This window comes from Daldinia caldariorum (assembly GCF_022478825.1).
Source record: "Daldinia caldariorum strain CBS 122874 unplaced genomic scaffold F4812scaffold_13, whole genome shotgun sequence".
In the NCBI taxonomy this organism is placed as follows: domain Eukaryota; kingdom Fungi; phylum Ascomycota; class Sordariomycetes; order Xylariales; family Hypoxylaceae; genus Daldinia; species Daldinia caldariorum.
In genome coordinates this window covers 951,764-974,686 of record NW_025953049.1, presented here as the reverse complement: position 1 = coordinate 974,686, position 22,923 = coordinate 951,764, and the positions used below count along the sequence as shown (strand labels likewise).

Genomic DNA, 22,923 nt, shown 5'->3' with positions numbered 1-22,923 from the left:
ATCAGTGGATCCCAGGTCCACATCCGGAGCCCACGACCCCTTATTACACAAAATCGGCCCCACCATCGCCCGGCTCCGTTCCGTACTCGGTACCTAGTTCCACTATCTCACCTCGCCATAATGGCCGAACGTTAGGGAGTCACGCTTTAAAGAGGGAAACAGAGGGCATTTAATGATAAAGAATGTATTAGTAGAATCTACTGCATGGCATGTAACACATAAAACCCGAGGAGGGACTATATAGGATCCCTCTTATGTAATTTGAAACCCTGCCCCCGGAGAGAAGGCAAGGAAAAGCTCTTATAACGAATAAATGTACCAAGTTCCGAACAATTAAAATCTGTGTGCCAAACCGAAACAACGCGTCTCTAATACATACCTAGTGTCAATCCTCCGTATATGTCTCAGTCCTGCCTGAAGTTACCTGTCAAACGCCGTCCAAACTGACTACCTCAGACCCATAGCACGCTCAACTCATAGCAAATCAGTCTCTAGTCCAAACTGCCACTGATTGAATCCAGACGAGTTCTGAGTGGGGAAATTTCCATAGGGATTATTGGAAGGAGGCGGGGGTGGGGGAATAGCAGGCGAGGCTATGCCTCCATTCATCGTAGGCATCGCGTGGTTGTGGGGCTGGAAAGTCCCATGCAAGGTAGGCGGACCGTGACTCTGGGCTTGGTGAGACGGTGTGGGAGGAGCATGAGGAGCAGGCGGAGGCGGAGGTGGAGGTGGGGCAATAGACGAGGCCTGAGGCGCTGGAGTGAATCGCTGGTTCCGGGATGAGGCTCGAGGCTGAGGCGGGAGCTGAGGCGAGAACTGAGCCTGCGAGGCAATAGCGAACTGAGTGCTCTGGCATGCAGCTGGAGGAGCTGCCGTAGCCCGGCTCGAGCCATGGACAGGAATCGGGCTCGGGATGTTCGAATTCGAAGCAGTTGCCATGTTGTTATGCAGCTGAAGCGGCGATGGGTGCTCGGACAGAGCACTCATACCCTCGAACATCCAGTTGGATGTATCGGGGTATAGCGTCAAGAAGATACCGACCTGGGCTAGTTCCGCAGTATGCTGTTTTGATAGGTGATTCTTGAAGTGTCCAGGCTTTTGAAACCACATGGGACAATAGGGGCAGCGGAAGGTGGGCACTCCATATGGCATGACCATCCTAATCAAGAGGGAAGGTTGATTCTCCGCCGACGGTGCAATGGAAGACATGATGATATAGCGTTTAGTTCTTTGATATGTGTTATGTGTTGAAAGGTAGAAATGTTGGCTGTGAAGAGGTTTGGTAGTGAAGGAAGTCAAATTGACAATGAAGCAAGTCTGAGCTTTTTGAGTTGTGGTCCGGAGCTTGTCTCTTCAATCATCTCGACCATAGCGACGCCGTACTCTTTTATATATACAGGACTGTAAACCAAATCTTCCCTAAGTTATTCTCATATTAACTTGGGCCTCAAGAACAGTACGCTGGCTCCTCACCGAGCACCTCATTGTCACGGGAGGACACCATAGTAGAGAACATGGTAATTTCGATACTCCGTTTTAACTGTTTCGACGAAGGTGGCTACCGTTATGCCTCTCAATACAGGCCAGAATGGTAGGATTTATCCAAATGCGAAGAAACTGCTTGGTACAGCTGACCTAGAATTGAGGCATGATCTTAGCAGGTTCACCGAGTATCCTCCGTATAGAGCAAAGTTTTAAAACTCGTTGTATATCGAACTTGCAAGTTAATCCACTTGGGTGTACTGTACGCGAGTTGGCAGATTTAATTGCTGCCATATGATGTAGAGTATTCGCGCACTTGGGGTGTTTCGACCAAATAGGCCAAAGCCAGGTTTTGTAGTTCCCTGGCCCGAAGTCAGGGGAGACTTACCAGACCATTTTCGAAGTAATTTGTACATATTGAACTTAGGTAGACTTTCAACTACCTATAGCATAGCAGCTCCAAATGGGGGGTAGCTACATAAAAGGTAGGTAAAGCATCAAGTAATTAGAAAAATTCGCTACTTCAATCAATTCAATTTCCTAAACTCATGTACTATTAAATTTCATAACTTATATCTTTGCTCTAGTGCTTATCCCACGGTGAGTATCGAAGCACGGCAAAACTATTGGTCTAGAAGGACTATTTAGCGCCTAGTATCACATCACAGCGGTTATCAGTTTCTACGCCGAAAGTCCGTCTGGTAAAATTTACGAGCAAAGGCAAAACAATGTACCTGCGCGCTATCGCAAGTGATAATTTCAAGTGTATGAGGTGCATACTACACTGCGCATCTGATCACTATCAGGGAACGAGCCAGTAAGATGAGAACGCGTTCCAGTTATGTACCTTGCTTTGCGATCGGTGAAGGATATGCCGGAAAGCTCTTTTTACTACAACTTGCGAAGTTCAATCATCTCAAAAAGACGTGATAGAATATGGAGGGGCTCTCAGACGCGCAAGAATATTTAGGGTAGATTAATTAAGCTAACCACACCATTGGGTCTAATAAAATAAGGAGGCCGTGTATTGTCGAGTGGCCGAAGACCATGTGAACTAACGAATTAGGTTGTTAAAAAGATTCAATGCTGAAATGTATTCGCCAATGGTGGATTTAAGGATAGTTACTTCAACCTCCACATGACGTATGACTTTGACTATTCGCCCCCTAATGGACGGGCTTAATTGTTAATGTTGTCAACGTAATAACTTGATTACATTCGTGTTGTATGCTGTATGCCTTATAGTTGATTAGGGCTGTGCATGATATTACGCTTCTGGAGGCTTGTTCAAGCTCCCTGCGAAATATTCGTCTTGCGATAGAAACTCAGTGCGGTTGTACTCAGTACCTTCTATGAGAGAAGGGAAGTCCATGAGATTGTCGGATAATATCTCTGTAAAGTCGAAATTATCCGGATACATTTGATCGTTCATCTTATTTTTGTCAGAAGCTTGACACTATCTAATATGTGAATAAAACTTACATTTACTTCTAGGTTGAAGACATCTTTTGGATTGGGAAGATCCGGTATGCAATTATGTTGGGCCGGAGGCTGGACAATGTCTTCTCGGCCCCGGGGAAGTTGTGGTGTTTCCACCCGAGACAACGCCGGTAAACAAGGGATGGGTGAGAAATTGCAAGTATTAAACGATGCGCCGGACTTTGAAGTATCTTGCGAATTCTGTATTTCATGAATTAATTGTTAGTATTGCTCAAAAGGTTTTTTTTTTTTTTTTTTAGGATTGATCGCGATGTGAGAAGTAATGCAGGTAACTGACCTGCGTCTCGTCCATGCTTCGTTCAGGGAGTTTCGCAGCATCGATAGCACGCTGGATCGCCGCATCGTCGAGGCCTTGGTTATGGAGTAGAGTCCGGAGAACCCTGTTTTCTTCTTGAACTCTCTTGGCCTCCTTCTGCATCTCTATGGTGGCCCGGGCCCCTAACCGCAAACATTCATTCCATTGCTTTTCTAGATTTTGGATGTATGCCTGTTTCCTCGCTCTAGAATTCCGCTGGTTGCGCCGCAGACGCGCGCGCTGATCGCACAGGTTAGCCCAAAACATCACCAGCTAATACTGCTCCCATTATAATAAATTATAATATATTTCCTCTATAACTAACCTCTGCATCGACACTAGCGGTATTTGGCTTTCTCGAGGTAGTTCGATTATTCTCGCTCATCGTAGTTAAGTGCCTCTATGAAATTTATGATCATCAATATCGAGTCCAGCACAGTACATAGTAGGTACCTTAGTACTTTGTGGATTGCCTGCAGGTGGTGCAATGCAATTAGGTACCTGGATTAAGTACGATATTTAGTGGTATTTTAGCGTTTAGCAGTGGGGGTACCTTCTAAAACTGTATGCGTCACGGTACAAATACAGTACCAACTTACCATACAACCTACAACCTGCTGGCAGCTGACTGGCACGTGATAGCCTTGTGAGCCACCATATCTGTTATGTACCTCCTAACGCTACTACATATTATAGTAGTTACGGTAGAGTCTCAAGTTCTTCCCTAATGTAACGTACGTTCGATTCGCGTCCGATTCTACATGACCTCTATAATAAGCTCTATAGTTGAAACGATGAATAGGTCCTTTACCTGAAAGTGCCAACAGATATGAATTCATATGTCTCATTCCATCGACACAGAAGACCCATGAGAAATAAAAGTTGAACCTGGTGTATTAGTTAGAAAATAGAAAAATTCGTGGCATACCTCTCTTCCATATCACATAATATAAGCCTCGGGAGTATCATTATCTTAGATAAACCAGAAATAATACTCATGTGCAAGTACGACTAGTGTGATATTCGTATACCTAGATAGGAGGCGCCTACCCAAATCAAATGATTCAAGTAAGGTATATTGTAGTGAACCTAGTAACGCCTGGTCTTCTATCCTCTTACGAGGGAGCTAGCTACCTTTGATGCAACCGGTCAGCCCCTATTCTAGCCAGTCTATCCCTGTATACCCCCATATCCCTGACAAACTGCGTGAGGAGCTACTTGCTATACACGAAAACACCTACTCTCATGTCACTCCCAAGCATATACATATACGTTAGGCGGGTAGCTATGTACCTATATAGCAGCATAAATGTCACAGCACTTCAAGGATAAATCATCACTCGCAGGTAAAAATCGTGTTCAGACTCGAGTAAAGAAATCCCGTATCTCCCTTTTCCCGTATCCCCTTTTTCCTGTGTCCCATTTTTCCTGTACCCCCCTTTTCCTGTATCCCTCTTTTCCAGTCCCCTTTTTCATTATCCCATCCACTTATCCTTCTCTAATCCCCCCCAAAACTTATTGTGAGCCACAGCTGCTTCCAGACACCCGATGTACTGGTATTAGCACATATTGACTGATACCGCCGATCTGCGCAGTATTAAAATCACGTGCAAAGTAGGCCACAGGAAGATCTGACGCAGATCCCACCCGGATAGTGAGTGGCCCAGTTTGCGTCGACGTCCCCCCTAAAAGTTGATATGACAGGTGTGTGGAGCAAGCTGTTTGAGCTACACAATGAAAATGCCTTGTGGATTTGTCCATGTAAAGAAATAAAAAAGAAATAAAAGATACCAATCCTCAGCAAAGACTTGGCTAGCGCGATCGTAAGAGTCCGGAAGATAGCCATCAAACCGCTACACTGCCAAAAGGTAGATCGAGTTGACGATGCTATCTTCACCTATAAGGACAGTGCCGTGACAGCGATAGAGCAATCCTCCGATAACGTCGCGAAGCGTGAGTTGGTTTGAGAGACGAGCAAAGAGAATGAGCGGATGCATTAGGACAGGACATCGTTTGTGGAGAGTTGATTCGTTCGGGCTTCTTGGCTGTTCAACCCCAGTTTGGATCGAGGTAGGATTACCACTGAACCTGCGTTTCGTAGTATATGGCCCATTTCTCTCTATCGGCCTCAGACATAGGCTCATCGCCCGACCAATCTATCGGGTTATAGGCCTTGTTCGAAGCCAAGATCTCGGCTCGCCTGCTCGCTCGAGTGATTGCTCCTAGAGTGTCTTCGGGGACGATTTGGACTTCTGGGAAGTCCCTCAACAGTGTATGGAATTCCCAGTCTAATTCTTTGTCAGTATGGATGTCTACTTCAAAGACTTCTCGTAACGTGTAAACTATTACTTACCAGGTAGGTCTTCATTGACCCTCTCCAGCGCATCTACAAGGTTTTCTTGTATTTTCTTCTCGGCGTTCTCTTCCAGAAGGAGTCCGCGGTTCCCATCATGAATCAGATTTTCGATATTTCGCCGATCAGAATAAAGCCAAATGACGCGCTTTTCGTGTCCTTCGCAGTAGTCGTCTCTATAATACCGCCAGGCGTGGACGATTCGTGCGATAATCGCGATAGATACGAGATAGTAGGCTCTACTGAGTTTGTCGACGTCTTCTTTTCCGAACCATGTGGCATTATGCTTTTCCCAGTCGCGTTCAATAGCTTTGTAATAGCAATGTAGCGATGTTTCTTGCAAAAGGAGGTGCCTGCTCCTGGCAACGAGCATTGTATCTCGCCCTCAAATGCCTACAAACATGTGAGCAAGCTGATAATATTGGAAGGACACATGTATTTGAGCCATGGATAGAAGATCTTTACGGTCGCCATATTGTATCGCCTTGTCGTTATCGCGAATCCAGATCTCCATAAATGCTTCCGTGATTTGTCCCACCCATGTAAGACCTCGATAATGAGCAGGGCCGAAATGTTCTTCAAGGCAAACGTCTTGATAGTTCGTCTACGTGAGGTAGACATATAGATACTTACGTGGCACATGGCTAACGAATTGCTAGAAGAGTCTGTCTTTGAACACCTCGAGTAACCGTATTTGAATCGATAAGGGGTAACCTATGGTTTGCGTAATAAGAATACCTCTGGATTTGCTTTGTTATAGTGTCAGTCCCATCCATTCGAAGCACTATGCATATGATGATATGATGATGACACTCACATTCTTCGCTTGACCAGGCTGTCCGGATAGAAGGTATGATAGGAGAAAGGGAAAAAATGAGTCGAGGAGGTACCGAGGATAACCTTTATATAGCCCATCTTGAAGTCTTATCAACAACTCACGCACCTAAGGTACGCGTATGTTTCCATAGCAGTGGTCTGTGCATGCGCACTGAGGTCCGCAAAGTGCGCATAACACCATATACCGCGTCGTGTACGCGCAATAGAATAATAACAATGATAACAATGGTGGGGTACGAGCGTGTTTAATGTGTTGAACTAAAGAAGGAACTTAACAACAGGAGTGACTGTGTGGCTCTTGACGTGTAGGAGATAAGGGCAATAATAATAGAACGAGTGACATTGTTTACCGGAAGCCTGGAGTACCTAAGGTTTGGATCCGCTAAGTGGTCGATATGCCTTAGGTAGTGACGCAAGCAAAGTTAACTCATAAAGATGGCTGGTGGTTAATCTTCCAATGAAACGTGACGGTCAAAACTTGATGGTCAAAACTCTGCAAATTTGGTGCCTGGAAATATAAGGTTTCTGCTTGTTGCTACGGCTTCCCTAATGACGGGGCTGCCTAAATGTCCTCTTGCATGTTGATGCCTGCCTACCCTAGGTACCTAAGGTTAGGTACCTAGCTTTAAGCAATATCAAAATGAGAACACATATAACGATTCGTGCACCTAGGTATATACTCAAGTTGACTCTTGCTTTATCTCGTGGACCTACATTCATAGGGTATCTAGAGAGGCAAGATAAATGAACATGATCGCTAGAAGAGGTTAAATATGAAACGCCATAATTTGACGCAAGCCCTCGTTGTTTTAGTTTTCATTTTTGCCTTCTAGTAATATCCATGCTAGATTGTAACCTCGCTGTACAGCGGTGTTTATATAGAAGTTTAGAGTTTGCTACGTTAACCTAGGAAGCTGATTAGCAAGTAATTAATTTGAGTGTTGTTTACGTTTGAAAAAAAAAATAGCTTGTTAAAATAGAGGTATGATTGATCAAGCTAAGTTTCTGAAGGTTATTTGCTGCCTAAACGTACCTGTTACAACGATTAGACTAACTGTAAAGTAGGCGAGTATGGATTGAAACTCTGGAGTTGTTGTTGTTACCTGAGTTCTGATAGCTTTGTTTATAAACACATGCATGTCCTTGCATTTTCTCTCTATACGACAGTAAACACGGCTCGGAAGCTATATCCCCCCCCCAAAAAACATAGAAACCTAACACATTGGAATTATTGAATTATTTACCTATTACTTAGAGCCTCTCCTTCCAAGTACTTCTCTGATATCCAAATTGCCAAATAACTAAGTGCCTCCCCGATCCGCGTATATTAACCCATGCCCAAATTTGAACACCGGGTCTCTAGTATCGAACGGTACATCTTCAAAAGACTCCTCAGCAGCTTTGTTCGAACGCGGTAAATCGTACGGCAGTTTCCCTTCGGGCTCAGCAACACCGAATACGATGTCGAGAAACGCGTCAGAACTACTTCCAAAGCTAGCCAGCATGGCCACCGCTTGTTCCGCAACCTCAGGTACCGCAGCCGGTCGATCTAGCATCATATCGACGATAGTGGGTACCTTCGAGTAGATAACGGCTTGCCGTGCCCGTTCCTCAGCTGAGAACTCGAGAGAGCCGGCGTGGAAATATGCCTCGATTCCATCTAGTCGCGGCTCGTAAGGAGCAGCTAGCCGCAGGAGGGCGTAGTCAGCGTCCTCGGGCTTGTCCACTACTGCGTAACTACGATTTTGCAGAAACATTGCATTGAATCCTTCAATGTAGAACTTGGTTTCCAGGCCGACCTTACGAAGCGGCAAGGTGTCGTTTTTGTTGGTAAGTAGCGTGTACGAGCGACGCTGGGCGTCGTTGCCTAAGCTTACGAAATAATCGTTTCCAACAATCCGGTCAGCAGCCTCGGGGTCGACAAACGGGTTGTCGAAAAGACCTAGGATGAACTTCTCGCGCAGCAGCTTTCGCACAGACACGTCGAGACGCTCTTCGCTTACGATGCCTTCCTGGACCAATTGGACGATCAGCTCGGGGCGCGTTTCGCCGCCGAACTGGTCGCAACCGGCCTCAAGGATGCGTGTGACTCTCTCCAGCTCCGATAGATTCTCTACTCCCCAGGCTCGAGCAGGCGTATATTGACCAAGGAGATAGGTATCAGTAATCAAACCCCAGTCTGTCAAAACCACACCCTCGAATCCGAGTTCGTTGCGCAAAAGGTCTGTTACGATCCCCTTGTTGAACGAAAACCCTACGGGTTCGTATTGAGTGCCAATTGGACGACTGTAGTACGGCATCATCTGGCGGGCGCCCGCAGCGATAGCCGCTTTGAAAGGAATGAGATGGTGGTTGAAGTTATGTCCGGGGTAAGTCTCATTCTTCCCGTAGACGAAGTGGCTGTCCTCACCATTTTCCATCGGCCCTCCGCCGGGAAAATGCTTTGTCACGGTACTCACAGATGTAGGACCGAATTCCTCGCCTTGGAAACCCTTGATGTATTCGGTAAGGAGTTCAGCAGTTAGGGTTGAATCCTCACCGAAAGTTCCAGCAATTCGTGCCCAGCGCGGTTCTGTCGCCAGGTCTACTTGCGGGTGCAGCGCAGCACGTAGTCCGACGGCCATATATTCCTCGCGGGCGATCTCGGCGAATTTTCGAACTAGCTGAGCGTCTCGAAGCGCGGCTAATCCGAGAGTCTCAGGCCACTGAGAGAAGCGGCCTGCGGCGAAACCAGTTCCGATGTTTTCGGTAAAGTGGTGCCGAGGATCAGAGGATAGTGTGACGGGAATGCCAAGGCGAGTCTCCAGAGCACGTTTCTGGACGCGGTTGTAGAACTCAGCCGTCTGCCGGGCGTCGGTGATGTCGCCAACGAGGTTGAAATATGTTAAGTATTGAGTCCCAATCACGAAGTCTGTGCTATTTCCGAGGAAATCTTCACCCCCCTCGTATAATGTGCCATTAGGACCCATATACAGCATTGCATGAAACATCTGGCCAGCTTTCTCCTCGAGGGTCATCCGCTGAAGGAGGTCGTCGACTCTATCGTCAATACCCAGGGAAGAATCTCGATAGGCTGGGGTCTCTGTGCCGTTGCTGATTGCACGACTGACAACCGGATGTCCAGGCCCGCAAGGTGTGGTTAAGCAGAAGCCGTTGAGAGGCCATACTGACAGCGCCAGTAAGGCAAGTAAAGGAGAGGTCATTGCGCTCTGTGAAATTTGAGAGAGGATTTATCCTAGAACGGCGGCTCTATGCTTAGGCTAGATATAGAGATCCCAAGGTTGACCTCTCCCAGTTCCTCCCTCCCTTCTATATACTGAATCAGGCCTTTTCGGCGTTTTCGTCGGCCCCGAAGACCCAAACAGGGGTCAGTAAACTGAACCATAGAAGCAAAATCTCGCTACCAGCCGTTCTTGCTCAGCTCTATTCGAGAAGTGGCTTAAATAGCCTATTTTTATCAGTACTTTAAGCACAAGCCATATTTAACGGAGAACCTATGCAACACTGCCTTTTGATGCAGTTGGCGATGGGAGATGGTGTGGACGATACCACGCTCTACTTCGGGGCATACTACGCAGTTCGTCATCTCGGCACACGTGGTTTCACTCCGATTATTGCTTCTCCGCACCATTCCGCGTAGACAGAAAGGCGTTCCGGGGTAGAGTTTGCGGAGACGGTTGGAGAATCCAGGCGGATGGCAAATGTCTGCCCATTCCGACACATCTTGGGCGGAGTAGAATACGAGTGTTTGGCACTGAAGAACGATGGCTATAACAAGGATGTTAAAGAGGATTTTTGGGCAGTGCAAGAAAATGTTCGGTAAATCTTTTAATACGAGACTGCATTATTTTCTAAATTGTGTCTATATGATCGTCATGTGTAGGTACCTACCTACCTGGGTACCTATTTATAGTGTCCCGGAGACCTTGTTGCTTTAAGAGTACTTACCCCCTATTATCGTGTTCTATGGGCGTAATATCTTGTATACCCCTGAGTTTTATATAGCACTTGCACATACAGAAGCTTTACAGTTATAATCATGATTTAAATGTAAGATACGTATATCCTATAACCCTTTAACGTAGTTGCCTCTAAAAAAAGAGGCCATGAGATATTTGTATAATTCCTATTTAATTCTCACTATAGTAGGCATTTTACGTTTCCAACGTCGCATGCCATTTTTTGACTTGTATATTGGTCGATTCTTCATGTTTATATCTTAAGAAAAAAAGAGTAGAACTTAAGCAAGGTACCTAAGGTAGGTAGGTGCCTAATTTAACTCCTTAAAATATGGTATCCCTTTCAGGTATCAATTCTCTTCCACCCTACGTCATTACCGCAATCTACACTGTGCGTTCCTGTAATGTAATGATACGTTCCTTGCTGTACCCCAGATTTTACAGAGGTTATGTCCCACTGGCTCCGGCATCGCAAGCAACTTTTTGTGCTGTCCAATCAAAATTAGTCAATTGTCAATTGTCGCAATGAATTTTTATGTACCTTTTTTTTTTTTTTTTTTCTTTCTTTACGCCTCAGGTACATTTTTCATGCGATGACAATCAAGAAGGATGAGGACAGCTAATCTTCTGTGCCGTCGAGGTACACCTCTTCGGGTACGTATAATCCATATAGTTGATATTATTTATTTCTAATATCACATTCTATAGGGGATCTTATCTCGAAATTGTCAAGCACGTGCCCCTCTAACACGTTCCTTTGCGACGCCCACATTCGACGCTTCGAACCCGCGAATACCGCCCTACCTCAAGTTAGTCAAGAACTATGAGAAGGTCAGAGAGGTACTGGGAAAGGGTGCTGCCCTTACCCTGGCTGAGAAGATCCTCTACAGTCATCTTGACAATGTCGAAGAATCACTTCTGACCAACACAAACGGAGGACGGAATATTCGAGGAACAGCGAATCTTAAGTTAAAGCCTGACCGAGTTGCTATGCAGGATGCCTCCGCACAGATGGCTCTTCTGCAGTTTATGACTTGCAATCTTCCTTCGACCGCTATCCCGGCTAGCATTCACTGCGACCACTTAATTGTGGGCGAACGAGGCGCACAGGCCGACTTGGAATCCGGAATCAAGATGAACCAAGAAGTTTTCGACTTCTTAGAATCCGCCGCGAAGAAATATGGAATCGAATTCTGGCCTCCTGGTGCTGGTATTATCCACCAGAGTGTTCTAGAAAACTACGCTGCTCCCGGTTTGATGATGCTAGGTACCGACAGTCACACACCCAACGCTGGAGGTCTTTCCACCATAGCAATCGGTGTTGGTGGTGCCGATGCTGTTGAGGCTCTCGTCGGTGCGCCATGGGAACTTAAGGCTCCTCGTATCCTGGGTGTAGAACTGAAGGGCAAACTTAGCGGCTGGGCTGCACCCAAGGACGTCATTCTCAACCTCGCTGGACAACTGACTGTACGTGGCGGTACTGGATTCATCATTGAGTATTTCGGACCCGGCGTGGAGACTCTCAGCTGTACTGGCGCCTCAACTATTTGTAATATGGGCGCCGAAGTTGGCGCTACGACTTCTATCTTCCCCTTCAACCCTGCTCACGTTCGATATCTAGAGGCGACTCACCGACATGACGTAGCGAGAGAGGCGAAGAAGTTCTCCGATATTGTCCAGCTAAAGGCCGATGCTGATGCTAAATACGATGAGGTCATTACCATCGATTTATCTAAGTTGGAACCTCATATCAACGGACCCTTCACCCCTGATCTGTCTACGCCCCTATCCCAGTTCAAGGAAACAGTAAAGGAGCAAAATTGGCCCGACAAGCTATCAGCAGGTCTGATTGGAAGTTGTACAAACAGTTCATACGAGGACATGACGCGTGTAGAAAGCATGGTTCGTGAGGCGATAGAGGCGGGTTTAAAGCCTGCATCCGATTTCTATATAACACCGGGAAGTGACCAGATCAGAGAAACTTTACGACGAGACGGTCCTCTCGACACATTTAAAGAAGCTGGTGGTACCGTACTTTCGAACGCCTGCGGTCCTTGCATTGGCCAATGGAAACGACATGACGACGTCGAAAAGGGAACCCCCAATGCTGTATTCACCTCATATAACCGTAATTTCCGCGGCAGGAACGACGGAAACCCCGATACCATGAACTTCCTAGCATCGCCTGAGATCGTCACAGCCATGACATTCGCAGGCACTACCACTTTTAACCCTATGACAGACTCACTCCCCACCCCATCCGGCAAGGAATTCAAATTCTCACCTCCTTCCGGTCTCGAAATCCCGTCTCAACCGTTCGAAGCTGCCCGAAAGGAGTTCCGACCCCTAACTCAAGCCCCCGACCCATCTGTAAACGTAGCCATCTCACCCACTTCGGAACGTCTTGCTCTTCTGGAGCCTTTCGAGCCCTTCCCCAACTCTGAGCTTACTGGTCTTCGCGTGCTAGTTAAAGTCACCGGCAAGTGCACGACGGACACTATTTCCGCCGCCGGCCCTTGGCTGAAGTACAAGGGCCACCTGCCTAATATCAGCGAGAACACCCTCAACACGGCGATTAATGCCGAGACCGGCGAAGTCAACGTCGCATACGACCTGGACGGCTCCAAGCACACGATTCCCGAGCTGGGCAAGCGCTGGAAGGAGGCCGCGCAGCCGTGGCTCGTCGTTGCGGAGCACAACTACGGCGAGGGCAGCGCGCGAGAACACGCCGCGCTGCAGCCGCGGTATCTAGGCGCCCGGATCGTGCTGTGCAAGAGCTTTGCGCGCATCCACGAGACGAACCTCAAGAAGCAGGGCGTCGTGCCGCTAACGTTCGCCGACGAAGCCGACTACGACAAGATCGGCGCCGGCGACGAAGTGTCCACCGTCGGCCTGTACGAGATGCTGCAGAACGGCGGCAAGGGCGAGGTCGCGCTTAAGGTGAAGAAGCATAAGACTGGGGAGGAGCTGCTTGTCAAGACGAAGCACGCGGTTAGCAAGGACCAGGCGGGCTTTATACTCGCGGGAAGCGCGTTGAATTTATTGTCGAAGAGGTGATGTTGGTACAGTAGATATATTGCTTGGCTCGACGAATGAATGCTTGATGACGTATATATGATCTATGCTCGTGTGATGGTAGATACTATCCAACCTAAGGTACCTAGTATAGATAGACGGGTGTGTTGAGCGACGGGATACGAAAAATTGACCTAGTCCGGGTATACATAGATGTATAAAGCAAGAGAAATATAGACGCCTACCTAGGAGGTACCCAACCTATATGACAACGTGTCTATCTCATGAGATCTTAAAGCTGTTTAACTATTATTAAAAGGTTGCTTTAGAAAGGAACTATTAAATATAGCTGTTATACTACCGGGTGGCTTTCTTACCTGTTAATGCCGGATGTACTTAAATGACTGTAACTGTAACAGAGCATGGAAAATACAAGATAGATTAAGCAAATATACACACACATCTTCCAACATTAATTCAGGCCATGGGTTCTACTACCGGTTCATAGGTAATTTGCATCTCTAGGGATACATCCATGTTGGACTTATATCTGGTACAATAAGACTAATAGTGTATATAGTCGGGAACTAAGGATTTTTACACATTACCCCAGGACAAGTTTTTCGGTTGCAGTTACTTATCAAGTACCCAAAGTTACTACACCGCTATACGTATCTCTACTTTATCCGTTTATATGCAATGGAAAGCTTGACGGTCGTCAAATATTCAACAGGTAATAAATCTCCAATAACACGATAAGGTATAGTTGATTAGTAATAATTTTATAGTCGAAGTCATACGCATTTATATCCTAATATGGTAAGGGTACGGTAAAACGTATGACGAAGGGCAGGAAATCCATATTGGCATACCCATAGATTTGAGTAGCGGAACGTTCATACTACCTCAGGTAATTACTGATCTCACACGGGTAATAATTTCATAGGTAATATACTTTAAGGTAGCTACCTAAAAGCTACCTACCTAACTTAGTATACAAAAAGCAAATCATGACATTCAATATTTATTTGGTACCTACCTAGTTAGGTAACCAACTTGAATCACCCCAGTTCATTCAGCATCCCTGGCCCTTTCGTAGCCTTGTATTAATCATCTGCCATTCCGTGGCATTTTCATCTCCGAAGACACCTCGCGCCTTCTACCTAATGCAAAGCTTTACCTACCTTAGGTACCTAAGGTATTAACGTCTCCAAATAGGAGCCCGGCTTTTTATACTAACTAGCCCGACCAAGCTTGTATGGTATGCATGTGCATTCCAGAATTATTTATAAACCATGAAATCCGTAGGTGAGATAGGCTAGGGACAAGGGAACTATAGTTCACCCACTCCCCCTTTTTTTCTCTTACCAAGCCTTTAAACAGCCTCCCCTGAGTCAATATCCATTTCGATATCACTATCTTCATCCGCAACCGCGAGTTTATCTCCCATATCCATTTCCTTTCGTCGAATGTCCTTCTGGTGAGCTTGATGAGCCTTGCACCTTTGCATATAATACTGATCTGCCATTGCGTCCAGTTCATCTAAAGCAGATAACCAGGCCGGGTTGTTCTTTACTCGATCGGGTAGGTCAATTCTCTTGTCGCCCTCGTCTCGTCTTCGCTTAACTGTACGAGCCACGACTTGGCCGAAATTACTTTTTCTGGTTCCCCGTCTGGAAATCTCATTTTGTTTCTCATGATGCCACTTCTCGGAGCGGGGACGCGTCCAATGCACCCGCGGGTCTATATGGCCGTAATATTCCGCTGGACGAGTTGGTCGCGGAGGCTGTTGGTATTCAGGTAAACCAAACAACGCAGAACCGGGCCTATTCGGTTCGTTGAGTTTCCCGTATATATAAGAATCGAATTTATCCGGGTCATGCTTAGATATCCAGACCTCGCGCCTCTGTTCCGGGTTCAGATGCTTCCAGTCTCGGTTTAGAACTAAAGATGAGAGCCCCGATTCACCGAGAATGGTATTGGCGGACCTCTTTGCTATGTTATGGTCATTGGTAGGCTGGGCTGTCTTGGGTGCAGCTTGATGCTGTTTTGTTAAGGGACGTGCCTCTGTCACCTGTGACCTACCAACTGTCTGTGTACTCGACAAGTCGGACTCTTCCCTGCTTTGCGATCGCCACCTGGGATTGGATGCTTCCTCAGAATTCAACCGAGGTAATGGGGTACCTAAACCTATTTGGGGGCTCCTTGGAGGGGGAATGCTAAATCTTGTCGGATTTTCAAGTACATTACGTATGTACTCAGCTACTTGTTCCCTCTGGAAATGACCACGGCTTACTCCGTTGATCCTTGTAGCGTCTGATATTATGTTGGGGGTAGGAGCAGGAGACGTCACTGGAGGGGGTTTAGGAGAGGCATGGTTAGCAACACTTTGCGCATCTTGTGTTGATCCCGGCGCTTCATTATTCGGGTGATTTTGGCTATCATTCTGAGGGGCTGCAACCGCGGGGCTTCCAATAAGCGGTTTGGGATCCTGACTATGGGCTGGTTTTCCGTTGATTGGTTTTTCGTTGACTAATTTCTCACTAGCTGGTTTGTCACTGGTCGGCTTTTCGCTGGCCGGTTTGTCGCTGGCCGGTTTGTCGCTGGCCGGTTTGTCGCTGGCCGGTTTGTCGCTGGCCGGTTTGTCGCTGGCCGGTTTGTCGCTGGCCGGTTTAGCCTTGGTCGCCGGTGAAGCGACCTGTGAGCTCGGCGAAAGTAATGTCGGTGCAGGCCGGGGTGCGATATGAACGTGAGGTTTCCGGAAGAGCGGTCGATGGAGTGGCTGAGAACTGATCTTGCGAACGCCATTCTGTTCCTTTCGAGCTGGTACAACGCCTCGTTGCGGTTTTTCCGCGTCTTTATTTGCGGGGACTTGCACCTTTATCGACTCTCCAGCGTCGTGGTTCCGATGCTTTGGTGTACTGGCATTGGAATTTTCAGCGGTATTATTGGAAGGTCGCGTATCAGGGTTATCGTCCCCCGTGAGGTCTATAATGTCGTGAGTTGGAACTTTACGACTCTTAAGATTGTCATGTAAACCTTGTTGCTTATGTGGCCGATCTTGATGCAAAGGTTTCGATGCAGGGCGGCCTTCCTGCGTTATAGTAGACCTTGATGTCGTCTCCAAAGGAGAAGAAACTCCATTCCTAGGTCGCAGAGCAAAATCGGAAGATTCCACAGGCACATGGCCGGTATTGCCAGTGTTGGTCGATGTAACCACGGGAGGCGGATAAGAACTACTCCCCGGGAAAGAGACACTTTGACGGTGAGCTTCTCTTTCGCCTTTGTCAACATCGGTTGACAGCCTCGGCCGTTTTAGTGGCCGTTGACTTGGGGAAGTAACATCTCCAGTGGAATTGGGATACAATGTGGGCTTAGTTTCCGTTTTGCGAGCTCCGGCGGCTTCGTGCCTTGAATTAGAAGATGTAGCGCCGACGGTTTTTCTCGCTACCAATTTAGCAGGAAGCAGCTTCTTCTCACTGGTAGGACTCGCTGCTGGAGGGGCTTTCACGGTGATAGCATCTCCCCGCCTCTCAATTTGAGGGGCTGTAGGGGCTGTAGGGGCTGTACCAACGGAATTGCCTTTGGGTTGTGATGCCGCCCGTGGAGAATGCTGATGGTTGTTTGGCTGCTGCTGACCCGGGGTAGAAGACGACATCGTGAAACCTACAGGTTTAAGCCTGTCTGTACTATCGGTATGTGTTGTGCAGTAAGGTCCCTTGATGAAGATGGTAGCTTCGCATTCTTCGAATTGGCATCGCTGCAAGATGTACCTATTATTGTCCATGGCTTCCCAATTTGTGGCCAACCCAATCACACGCTATTGAAGAATTTAAGAACGGGATGCCGCAGGAAGGAGGCTTCGTTAAATCCCAATACGCGAGAAGCCGCGATGGTATATGAAAATAACGATAAGGTGCCTGCGTTCTTTCCCTTAAGCTTGGTTGAAGCCGTGTCATCTTAACCGCCTTTTCCTTTCCCGATAGGATTAATTTCAGTGGTTGCGCTGGAACTACCTCAGGTGGAAGTCAATACTTTACGTAGGAACTATGAATTAGGTAGGAACTATGAAATGAGTGGAAGATCGAGATGCACTAGGCAGCAAATTTGATTACTAGCTCGAACGAAAACTAGAAACGAGGAAAAGGCGTTGTTGTATATTTTCTGATATTAGGTAACTAGATGGGAGAGGAAAAGAAATTGCAAATAAATAAGGTAAATGGAAAAGGAGCTACTTACTGTGATGATTGAGTAAAACCCGGCGGAAAATGCCGGCAACAAAAAGACTAACGGCAGCGTGGGAAGAACTGAAGAATTGCCTCTTAGAATAGCGGCTTGAATAAATAGCTTTACAAGTTATTGCCCGGCGTCTTATTATAAGAAGGCGAAGGACCGGCATATACCTATCCTACGCCTTTAGACTCCAATAAGAACAGAGGTCCTATAATCGTTGTTAGAGTATAAATAAGCGACGTATCATTCGATAAAAAAAAGGACGAAATGGGAGGCTTGTCTCAGATCTTTTCAGTTTTTAATTCAAGTCATCAACCTGCAGGATACGGCGGCTTCGAATTCCGGACCTCGCTTATCGCAATCCCCAGGATTCTGGGGTCGCTATTCACCGCAGCCTTTGGCCCTGTCTTATAGTGGCAATGCAAGGCTGGGCTCCTATATAGCGGTACATGCAGCGGCTGCTACAACTTTCTTTGCCTTCTCTCCTCATATGAACGAGCTAATGGCCTAAGCGTGGCAAGTCCTACATAGAGTGGGTGGGGGGGTTGAAGACGCGTTCTTGAACAGAAAACGTCAAGTGAATTTGAAGCAGGTTATAGAATTCAAAACCAGAAGTTCCATGAATGCAGTCCGCCCTTTTACCACATTGGTTCATCATAGACCAGCCTCTCCACAAGATGGAGTAAAAGTAAAGACTTACAACGAAAAAACGGCAAAGAAAATAATAAAGGAATTCACAATAACTTACCGGCGGCAAATTAGCTAGTACCTTCCCAGTAACTGATCCAGTACAGATGTAAAACTTCCTCGTGACTTCGTCATGGTCCGTAAGGGGAATCAGCTGGCAAGCTAATGTTAGATAGAATGCCAAAAACCGATTAGAATCGCGCCGACCGGGGTTTCGTTTTACGTGCATAGAATATAAAATGACGTTTCTAATGGTACGGGAATATTATCCATCACATCACTATAATGGTATTAAAGAGTTGGCGCGCAAGATGTCCATTCGGAGATAGAACGCGGAACCGGAAAGATAGGTTGTTTGGCAAAATGTTATTGTAGGTTATTGTAGATTATTGTAGAAGATGAATTTCCTAGAAACAAGTAAATGTTGTACCTTACTAGTTGTTGTAAATGACAAGAATTGGCTTTGGCTTTTTAAATGTGGCCCGTGCGAGATTCTACGTGTGGAGTCAATTTGTCGGACTATTGTTTTCACGAGCATTATTCATAGGTAACTTAGGTATTATTCGAAGGTCCTACGGTGGAAAGTGACATTAGAAGTTATTCCTACCCTTTATACATCAATTTGTACAGAGAAAAGTTGGTTTACAAGCAGGAACCACGTACTAAATACTTGAGAGCTTAATCCAAAATGTAAAGGGCTCATCAATTGAAATGTTACCTAAGATTTAAGATTAAGTGCTGAGGTAAATACAATAGCTTAAGAGAAATAACTGCATGTACTTTTTAAATATAACCAGGTAATTAATTAGACTATCCTTGGTCATTTTAGCATCTAATTTACTTATACCTTAAGTACTTAAACCTATAGAATTATTCCGAAATATATGTTAAGTACCTCCTATGAATTGAATTTGTATACCTACTAGTATACCTACTAGTATATGAGGTGTTTTCCCCTTTTCTTTTTTGTTTTTTCCGCGTATTGAAGCCAGCACTCTGAATTCGCAAATAAATGTTAGATACGGTTTACTTCTTACGCTAATGTTGGCCCAAGTATACGGAGTAAGAGACCGCCTCCACTAGCACCCAAGCTCTCATCGCCAATCATCTAATACCCTTTATTAATAACGTTTCAATCTTTTTCATACAAATTCCTAACACGCATAATTGCCACGTCGCATGCTAGGTACCTACATTATTGCCGCGGTAAGCGCTGCGAAATTATCACGCTAGTATCGAAAATTGGTTTTATCTGGTAGTAACGTGTAACGTGCAAGTAGAAGAATTTAAGCATTTTCTCTCGGCGAAAGGTGAGAAGTGGACAAGGATTATTATTACTAGTAATTCTTATAGCGTATGCTTCAACGTATGCGACTCGAGTGACCTAGAATGTTTATATCAGATATCATATCGACCATATATTCGAGGGTAACAATCCCCACACAGTAGGCTATCATGTGAGGTAAGTATGTTATGTTCAAAGCAAAGCAATACATGTGGGAAATTACCCCTGAAGAATTCCAGCAAGTATCTATAGAAAGTTGCATTTATCTAATTCGCATTCCCTTCATTTTATGCAAACTTCCTTGGACTGTTAGTATAAGACAATACTATGCAGAGAAATAATCCCCGAATACATATGACAGCACCAAAGGCATATAAACTTCCCAACTATAGATAGGTACCTAGGTTGGGTGAGTAGTTTGTGTATAATACCACCTATTCCCACGCTATACGAAAATGCAAAGTAATTCCGGAGAAACTAAGTACTCGATTTTTGAGGCACCTCTCATGTATATTAATTCTCACGTCACATCCAAATCCATAGGTTGATAGCTGCCGGTTCACGGCTTATACAATACAGTGACCTCCCTGTATCAAGAATATGAACGGCAATCAAAACTACGCGCTGTAGCAAGAATGACCTCCTCGGCCCTAATTTTGAAGTCATACTACATATGGGATACAGAATTGTACAAAGCCCTTCTATTAAGTGATACCGCACACTTTATCAAACTCTGATATGAGATTTCGTGGAGACATTCTGATTATAGGTAATCAGGTGAGGAGTACCGAGATGCACGCACTTTCATCAACTCGATTCGATTGGCTATTAAACCACATCTTCGAAAACATACATCCATAAGTACACACACACACCAAACTTGGCTGCTTTGTTGCCCAAGCATGACTATGATAAGGCAGAATGTATGAAACAACCTGTGCGGCTAAATGACCTCAGTGGCTTCCTAGGCAACCTAAGTCACTCAGGATGAATGCATCCGGCAGCTAATGTCACGTACCATACCTAAGATAATGAACCCGGCAAGGGCTCTTCGCTACATAATGAGTGCGCCACATTCGAAGGGGTGCCGGATGGAGGCGAGAACGATCGAGAAATAATCCGATCGCAGTTTGGACAGATTCCCAAATCTACACCGGTAAATGCTCGCTAACCAGCTTTCCATATAGCGATGCGATGCTGAGCGCCCCAGGAGATAGGATTATCGTAGAGATTGACGGTGGCGGTAATCCTGCCTCTTGGAGCTTGATGTTGTAGGTTAGATCTCTTTTTCAGTACATATTCGCAATACTAATGCCAAGAGATGGAAAATACCGTTAATTATACTATCATGGGACTGTCCATGGGGTCCTTATAGGTGGAGGTGCCTAGCAACGTCAATCTCTCGAATTGCGGTAGTTTAGCGGTCGGATGGTCATCTTTCCGAACCCTTACACATTCACATGGGCAATAGGACCATCGACTTAGGTTCGTGTTGATAAATAAAATTCATATAAAGAACGCCCTCCAGAATATATACAACGAATGTAACTACCTAAAGTATATACAACATACCCGCCGTCTATGAAAAACCCTCACGACAAACAACACCACCGCTCTACTTACTCCTTCAACTCATACAGCTGACTCACAGCGCCCAGCCCATCCTTCGAGTACAGCGCCAAGAAGTGCGTAGCGTCGCGGTTAAAAACGCCCGGCCAGTGCGCCGCCGCCTCGCCGGTGACCACGCCGCCGGACCACGTCCTGCCGCCGTCCACGCTCGTGACGACCTTCATCTGCGCGCCGTCGTACCCGCTCGTGCCCGCGACGTCCTCGTTCGTCATGAAGCTGGCCACCAGCGTGCCCCACACATTGTACACCTGCGGCGCCCCCGCCAGCTTCCCGTCGCGCGCCGTGTACAGCCGGCCGCGCTCGCCCCACGACCGCCCGTCGTCGTGCGACAGCACGTAGTCCACCGAGAAGACCCCGCTCTCCGTGTTCTCGAACACGGCGCTGTGGCGATGTGTTAGAATCCAAAAAGCAAGAAGAAGAAAAAAAAAGGAGAGAGAGAGAAAGCTTGCGATTAGTTAGATACCGAGGGGTAATACTAACATGAGATTCCCGTTATTATCAATAGGCGCAACGCCAACCATGCCGTCGCGGGAGTTCTTATCCCCTCCCGACACCGCTATCCAACGGGACCAAGTCGCGCCGCCGTCCGTGGAGTATTTCATGAAGTTGTCCTGGTCGCCCGCGCTGTTCTCCGCGGAGTAGTAGCACTGGAGCGAGCCGTCCGCCGCGATCCGCAGGAACGGCTCCCAGAGGCCGTTGACGCCCGACGGCACGTGCTCCTCGACCGTGGACAGGTACCGGAAGGTCCTGCCGCCGTCGTCCGAGTACGACACCGAGATGCGGAAGTACGTGTAGTGCCAGTCGGCGCCCGCGCGGTCGTGGTTCCGGTACGCGTACAGGACGCGGCCGTTGCGCAGCTGCAGCGGCATCGCGTTGTTGATGTCGTGCGTCGCGATTTCCCCTCGGAACACCTCGCCGAGGTGCTCCCACGACTGCCCGCCGTTGGTCGACTTTACCACGCGTAACACGTTCTGGGTGCCGTCCCTGGCGACGTATCCGCCCAGCAGGCTGCCATCGTTCATAAAGCTAACCCTGATGTACTCGGAGTTGGTGTCGATCACCACCGGCTCGCCGGCTTTCACGACGCGGCCTGGTAGGCGCTTGGCAAGGGAAGCCGGGGCGGCTGATACTACCCCGACGACGGCGAGAGCCGCAAAGAGGATCTTAGAAGCGAACATGATGCCTAAGAGCTAGTATTCTTACAGTTCATGAAGGTTGAGATCGTCATGAAACCTACCTGCGCAGGTAGTTTAGCACATGGGCGCCAACTAGATTATATAGGTGCCTAAAGTATCATAATCCATCGTTGCGATACGCATAGTAAGAGTATCGTTAAAAACGCCATTGAACCGACCAGGAGAGACAGTTTGTCACCTTAGCGAAATCATCACGGGATTCACCAGCCAGTTGTAAGGTTGGCTTTGCATAGTAGTATGCAAGGTCCAATTGTCAAATGTAACTATCCAGATCCGGCAGCATGGTGTCTTTTATATACCTAGCTCAAGTCGAGTATAGCGGGTTTGCTTATAAACCTCAAAACACCTAGAAGGAAGCGCCGACTAAGGGAAAGTTGAATTTGGCTTGTTTTAGTAGGTAGTCTCTTATTTGAGAAGGTGGTTTTGCCAAGCGGCATGTGCCAGCCATTGAT

General features: G+C 46.8%; 7 protein-coding genes across 7 annotated transcripts; 1 reads left to right on the top strand and 6 right to left on the bottom strand.

Annotated features, from left to right (window-relative positions):
• Positions 1-137: 137 nt before the first annotated feature.
• On the bottom strand, positions 138-1,467 carry F4812DRAFT_99874 (uncharacterized protein). Its single transcript, XM_047939636.1, has one exon. The coding sequence runs from the start codon at positions 1,207-1,209 to the stop codon at positions 475-477; it is 735 nt and encodes a 244-aa protein (XP_047788518.1). The 5' UTR covers positions 1,210-1,467; the 3' UTR covers positions 138-474.
• Positions 1,468-2,183: 716 nt separating this feature from the next.
• F4812DRAFT_436257 (uncharacterized protein) lies at positions 2,184-3,751 on the bottom strand. The gene is made up of 4 exons (XM_047934835.1): positions 3,603-3,751; positions 3,260-3,517; positions 2,965-3,162; positions 2,184-2,914 (listed from the first exon to the last, which is right to left on the bottom strand). Exons 1-4 carry the CDS (start codon positions 3,660-3,662, stop codon positions 2,750-2,752), a joined length of 681 nt encoding a protein of 226 aa, XP_047788517.1. The 5' UTR covers positions 3,663-3,751; the 3' UTR covers positions 2,184-2,749.
• Positions 3,752-5,288: 1,537 nt separating this feature from the next.
• On the bottom strand, positions 5,289-6,057 carry F4812DRAFT_466009 (uncharacterized protein). The gene is made up of 2 exons (XM_047938512.1): positions 5,631-6,057; positions 5,289-5,565 (listed from the first exon to the last, which is right to left on the bottom strand). The coding sequence occupies exons 1-2, from the start codon at positions 6,001-6,003 to the stop codon at positions 5,354-5,356; spliced, it is 585 nt and encodes a 194-aa protein (XP_047788516.1). The 5' UTR covers positions 6,004-6,057; the 3' UTR covers positions 5,289-5,353.
• A 1,210-nt stretch (positions 6,058-7,267) lies between these two features.
• Positions 7,268-9,822, bottom strand: F4812DRAFT_436255 (glycoside hydrolase family 3 protein). The gene is made up of 2 exons (XM_047934834.1): positions 7,571-9,822; positions 7,268-7,373 (listed from the first exon to the last, which is right to left on the bottom strand). The coding sequence occupies exon 1, from the start codon at positions 9,668-9,670 to the stop codon at positions 7,769-7,771; it is 1,902 nt and encodes a 633-aa protein (XP_047788515.1). The 5' UTR covers positions 9,671-9,822; the 3' UTR covers positions 7,268-7,373; positions 7,571-7,768.
• A 1,176-nt stretch (positions 9,823-10,998) lies between these two features.
• F4812DRAFT_99824 (aconitate hydratase) lies at positions 10,999-13,875 on the top strand. Its single transcript, XM_047939635.1, has 2 exons — positions 10,999-11,080; positions 11,135-13,875. The coding sequence occupies exons 1-2, from the start codon at positions 11,036-11,038 to the stop codon at positions 13,481-13,483; spliced, it is 2,394 nt and encodes a 797-aa protein (XP_047788514.1). The 5' UTR covers positions 10,999-11,035; the 3' UTR covers positions 13,484-13,875.
• A 941-nt stretch (positions 13,876-14,816) lies between these two features.
• F4812DRAFT_461169 (uncharacterized protein) lies at positions 14,817-17,099 on the bottom strand (the record flags this gene model as incomplete). Its single annotated transcript, XM_047937822.1, has 1 exon — positions 14,817-17,099. The coding sequence occupies one exon, from the start codon at positions 17,097-17,099 to the stop codon at positions 14,817-14,819; it is 2,283 nt and encodes a 760-aa protein (XP_047788513.1).
• A 3,894-nt stretch (positions 17,100-20,993) lies between these two features.
• On the bottom strand, positions 20,994-22,611 carry F4812DRAFT_99768 (glycoside hydrolase family 93 protein). The gene is made up of 2 exons (XM_047939634.1): positions 21,756-22,611; positions 20,994-21,656 (listed from the first exon to the last, which is right to left on the bottom strand). The coding sequence occupies exons 1-2, from the start codon at positions 22,451-22,453 to the stop codon at positions 21,266-21,268; spliced, it is 1,089 nt and encodes a 362-aa protein (XP_047788512.1). The 5' UTR covers positions 22,454-22,611; the 3' UTR covers positions 20,994-21,265.
• Between the last annotated feature and the right edge of the window lie 312 nt (positions 22,612-22,923).

Bases quoted from the DNA above. Each gene is read 5' to 3' on its own strand.
- F4812DRAFT_99874 (XM_047939636.1), bottom strand. From the start codon at position 1,209: ATGTCTTCCATTGCACCGTCGGCGGAGAATCAACCTTCCCTCTTGATT.
- F4812DRAFT_436257 (XM_047934835.1), bottom strand. From the start codon at position 3,662: ATGAGCGAGAATAATCGAACTACCTCGAGAAAGCCAAATACCGCTAGT. The intron at 3,518-3,602 runs GTTAGTTATAGA...CTGTGCGATCAG, and splicing joins CCGCTAGTGTCGATGCAGAG to CGCGCGCGTCTGCGGCGCAA. The intron at 2,915-2,964 runs GTAAGTTTTATT...GACAAAAATAAG, and splicing joins TCTTCAACCTAGAAGTAAAT to ATGAACGATCAAATGTATCC.
- F4812DRAFT_466009 (XM_047938512.1), bottom strand. From the start codon at position 6,003: ATGCTCGTTGCCAGGAGCAGGCACCTCCTTTTGCAAGAAACATCGCTA. The intron at 5,566-5,630 runs GTAAGTAATAGT...ACAAAGAATTAG, and splicing joins GGTCAATGAAGACCTACCTG to ACTGGGAATTCCATACACTG.
- F4812DRAFT_436255 (XM_047934834.1), bottom strand. From the start codon at position 9,670: ATGACCTCTCCTTTACTTGCCTTACTGGCGCTGTCAGTATGGCCTCTC.
- F4812DRAFT_99824 (XM_047939635.1), top strand. From the start codon at position 11,036: ATGAGGACAGCTAATCTTCTGTGCCGTCGAGGTACACCTCTTCGG. The intron at 11,081-11,134 runs GTACGTATAATC...CACATTCTATAG, and splicing joins GTCGAGGTACACCTCTTCGG to GGGATCTTATCTCGAAATTG.
- F4812DRAFT_99768 (XM_047939634.1), bottom strand. From the start codon at position 22,453: ATGTTCGCTTCTAAGATCCTCTTTGCGGCTCTCGCCGTCGTCGGGGTA. The intron at 21,657-21,755 runs GTTAGTATTACC...ACATCGCCACAG, and splicing joins GATAATAACGGGAATCTCAT to CGCCGTGTTCGAGAACACGG.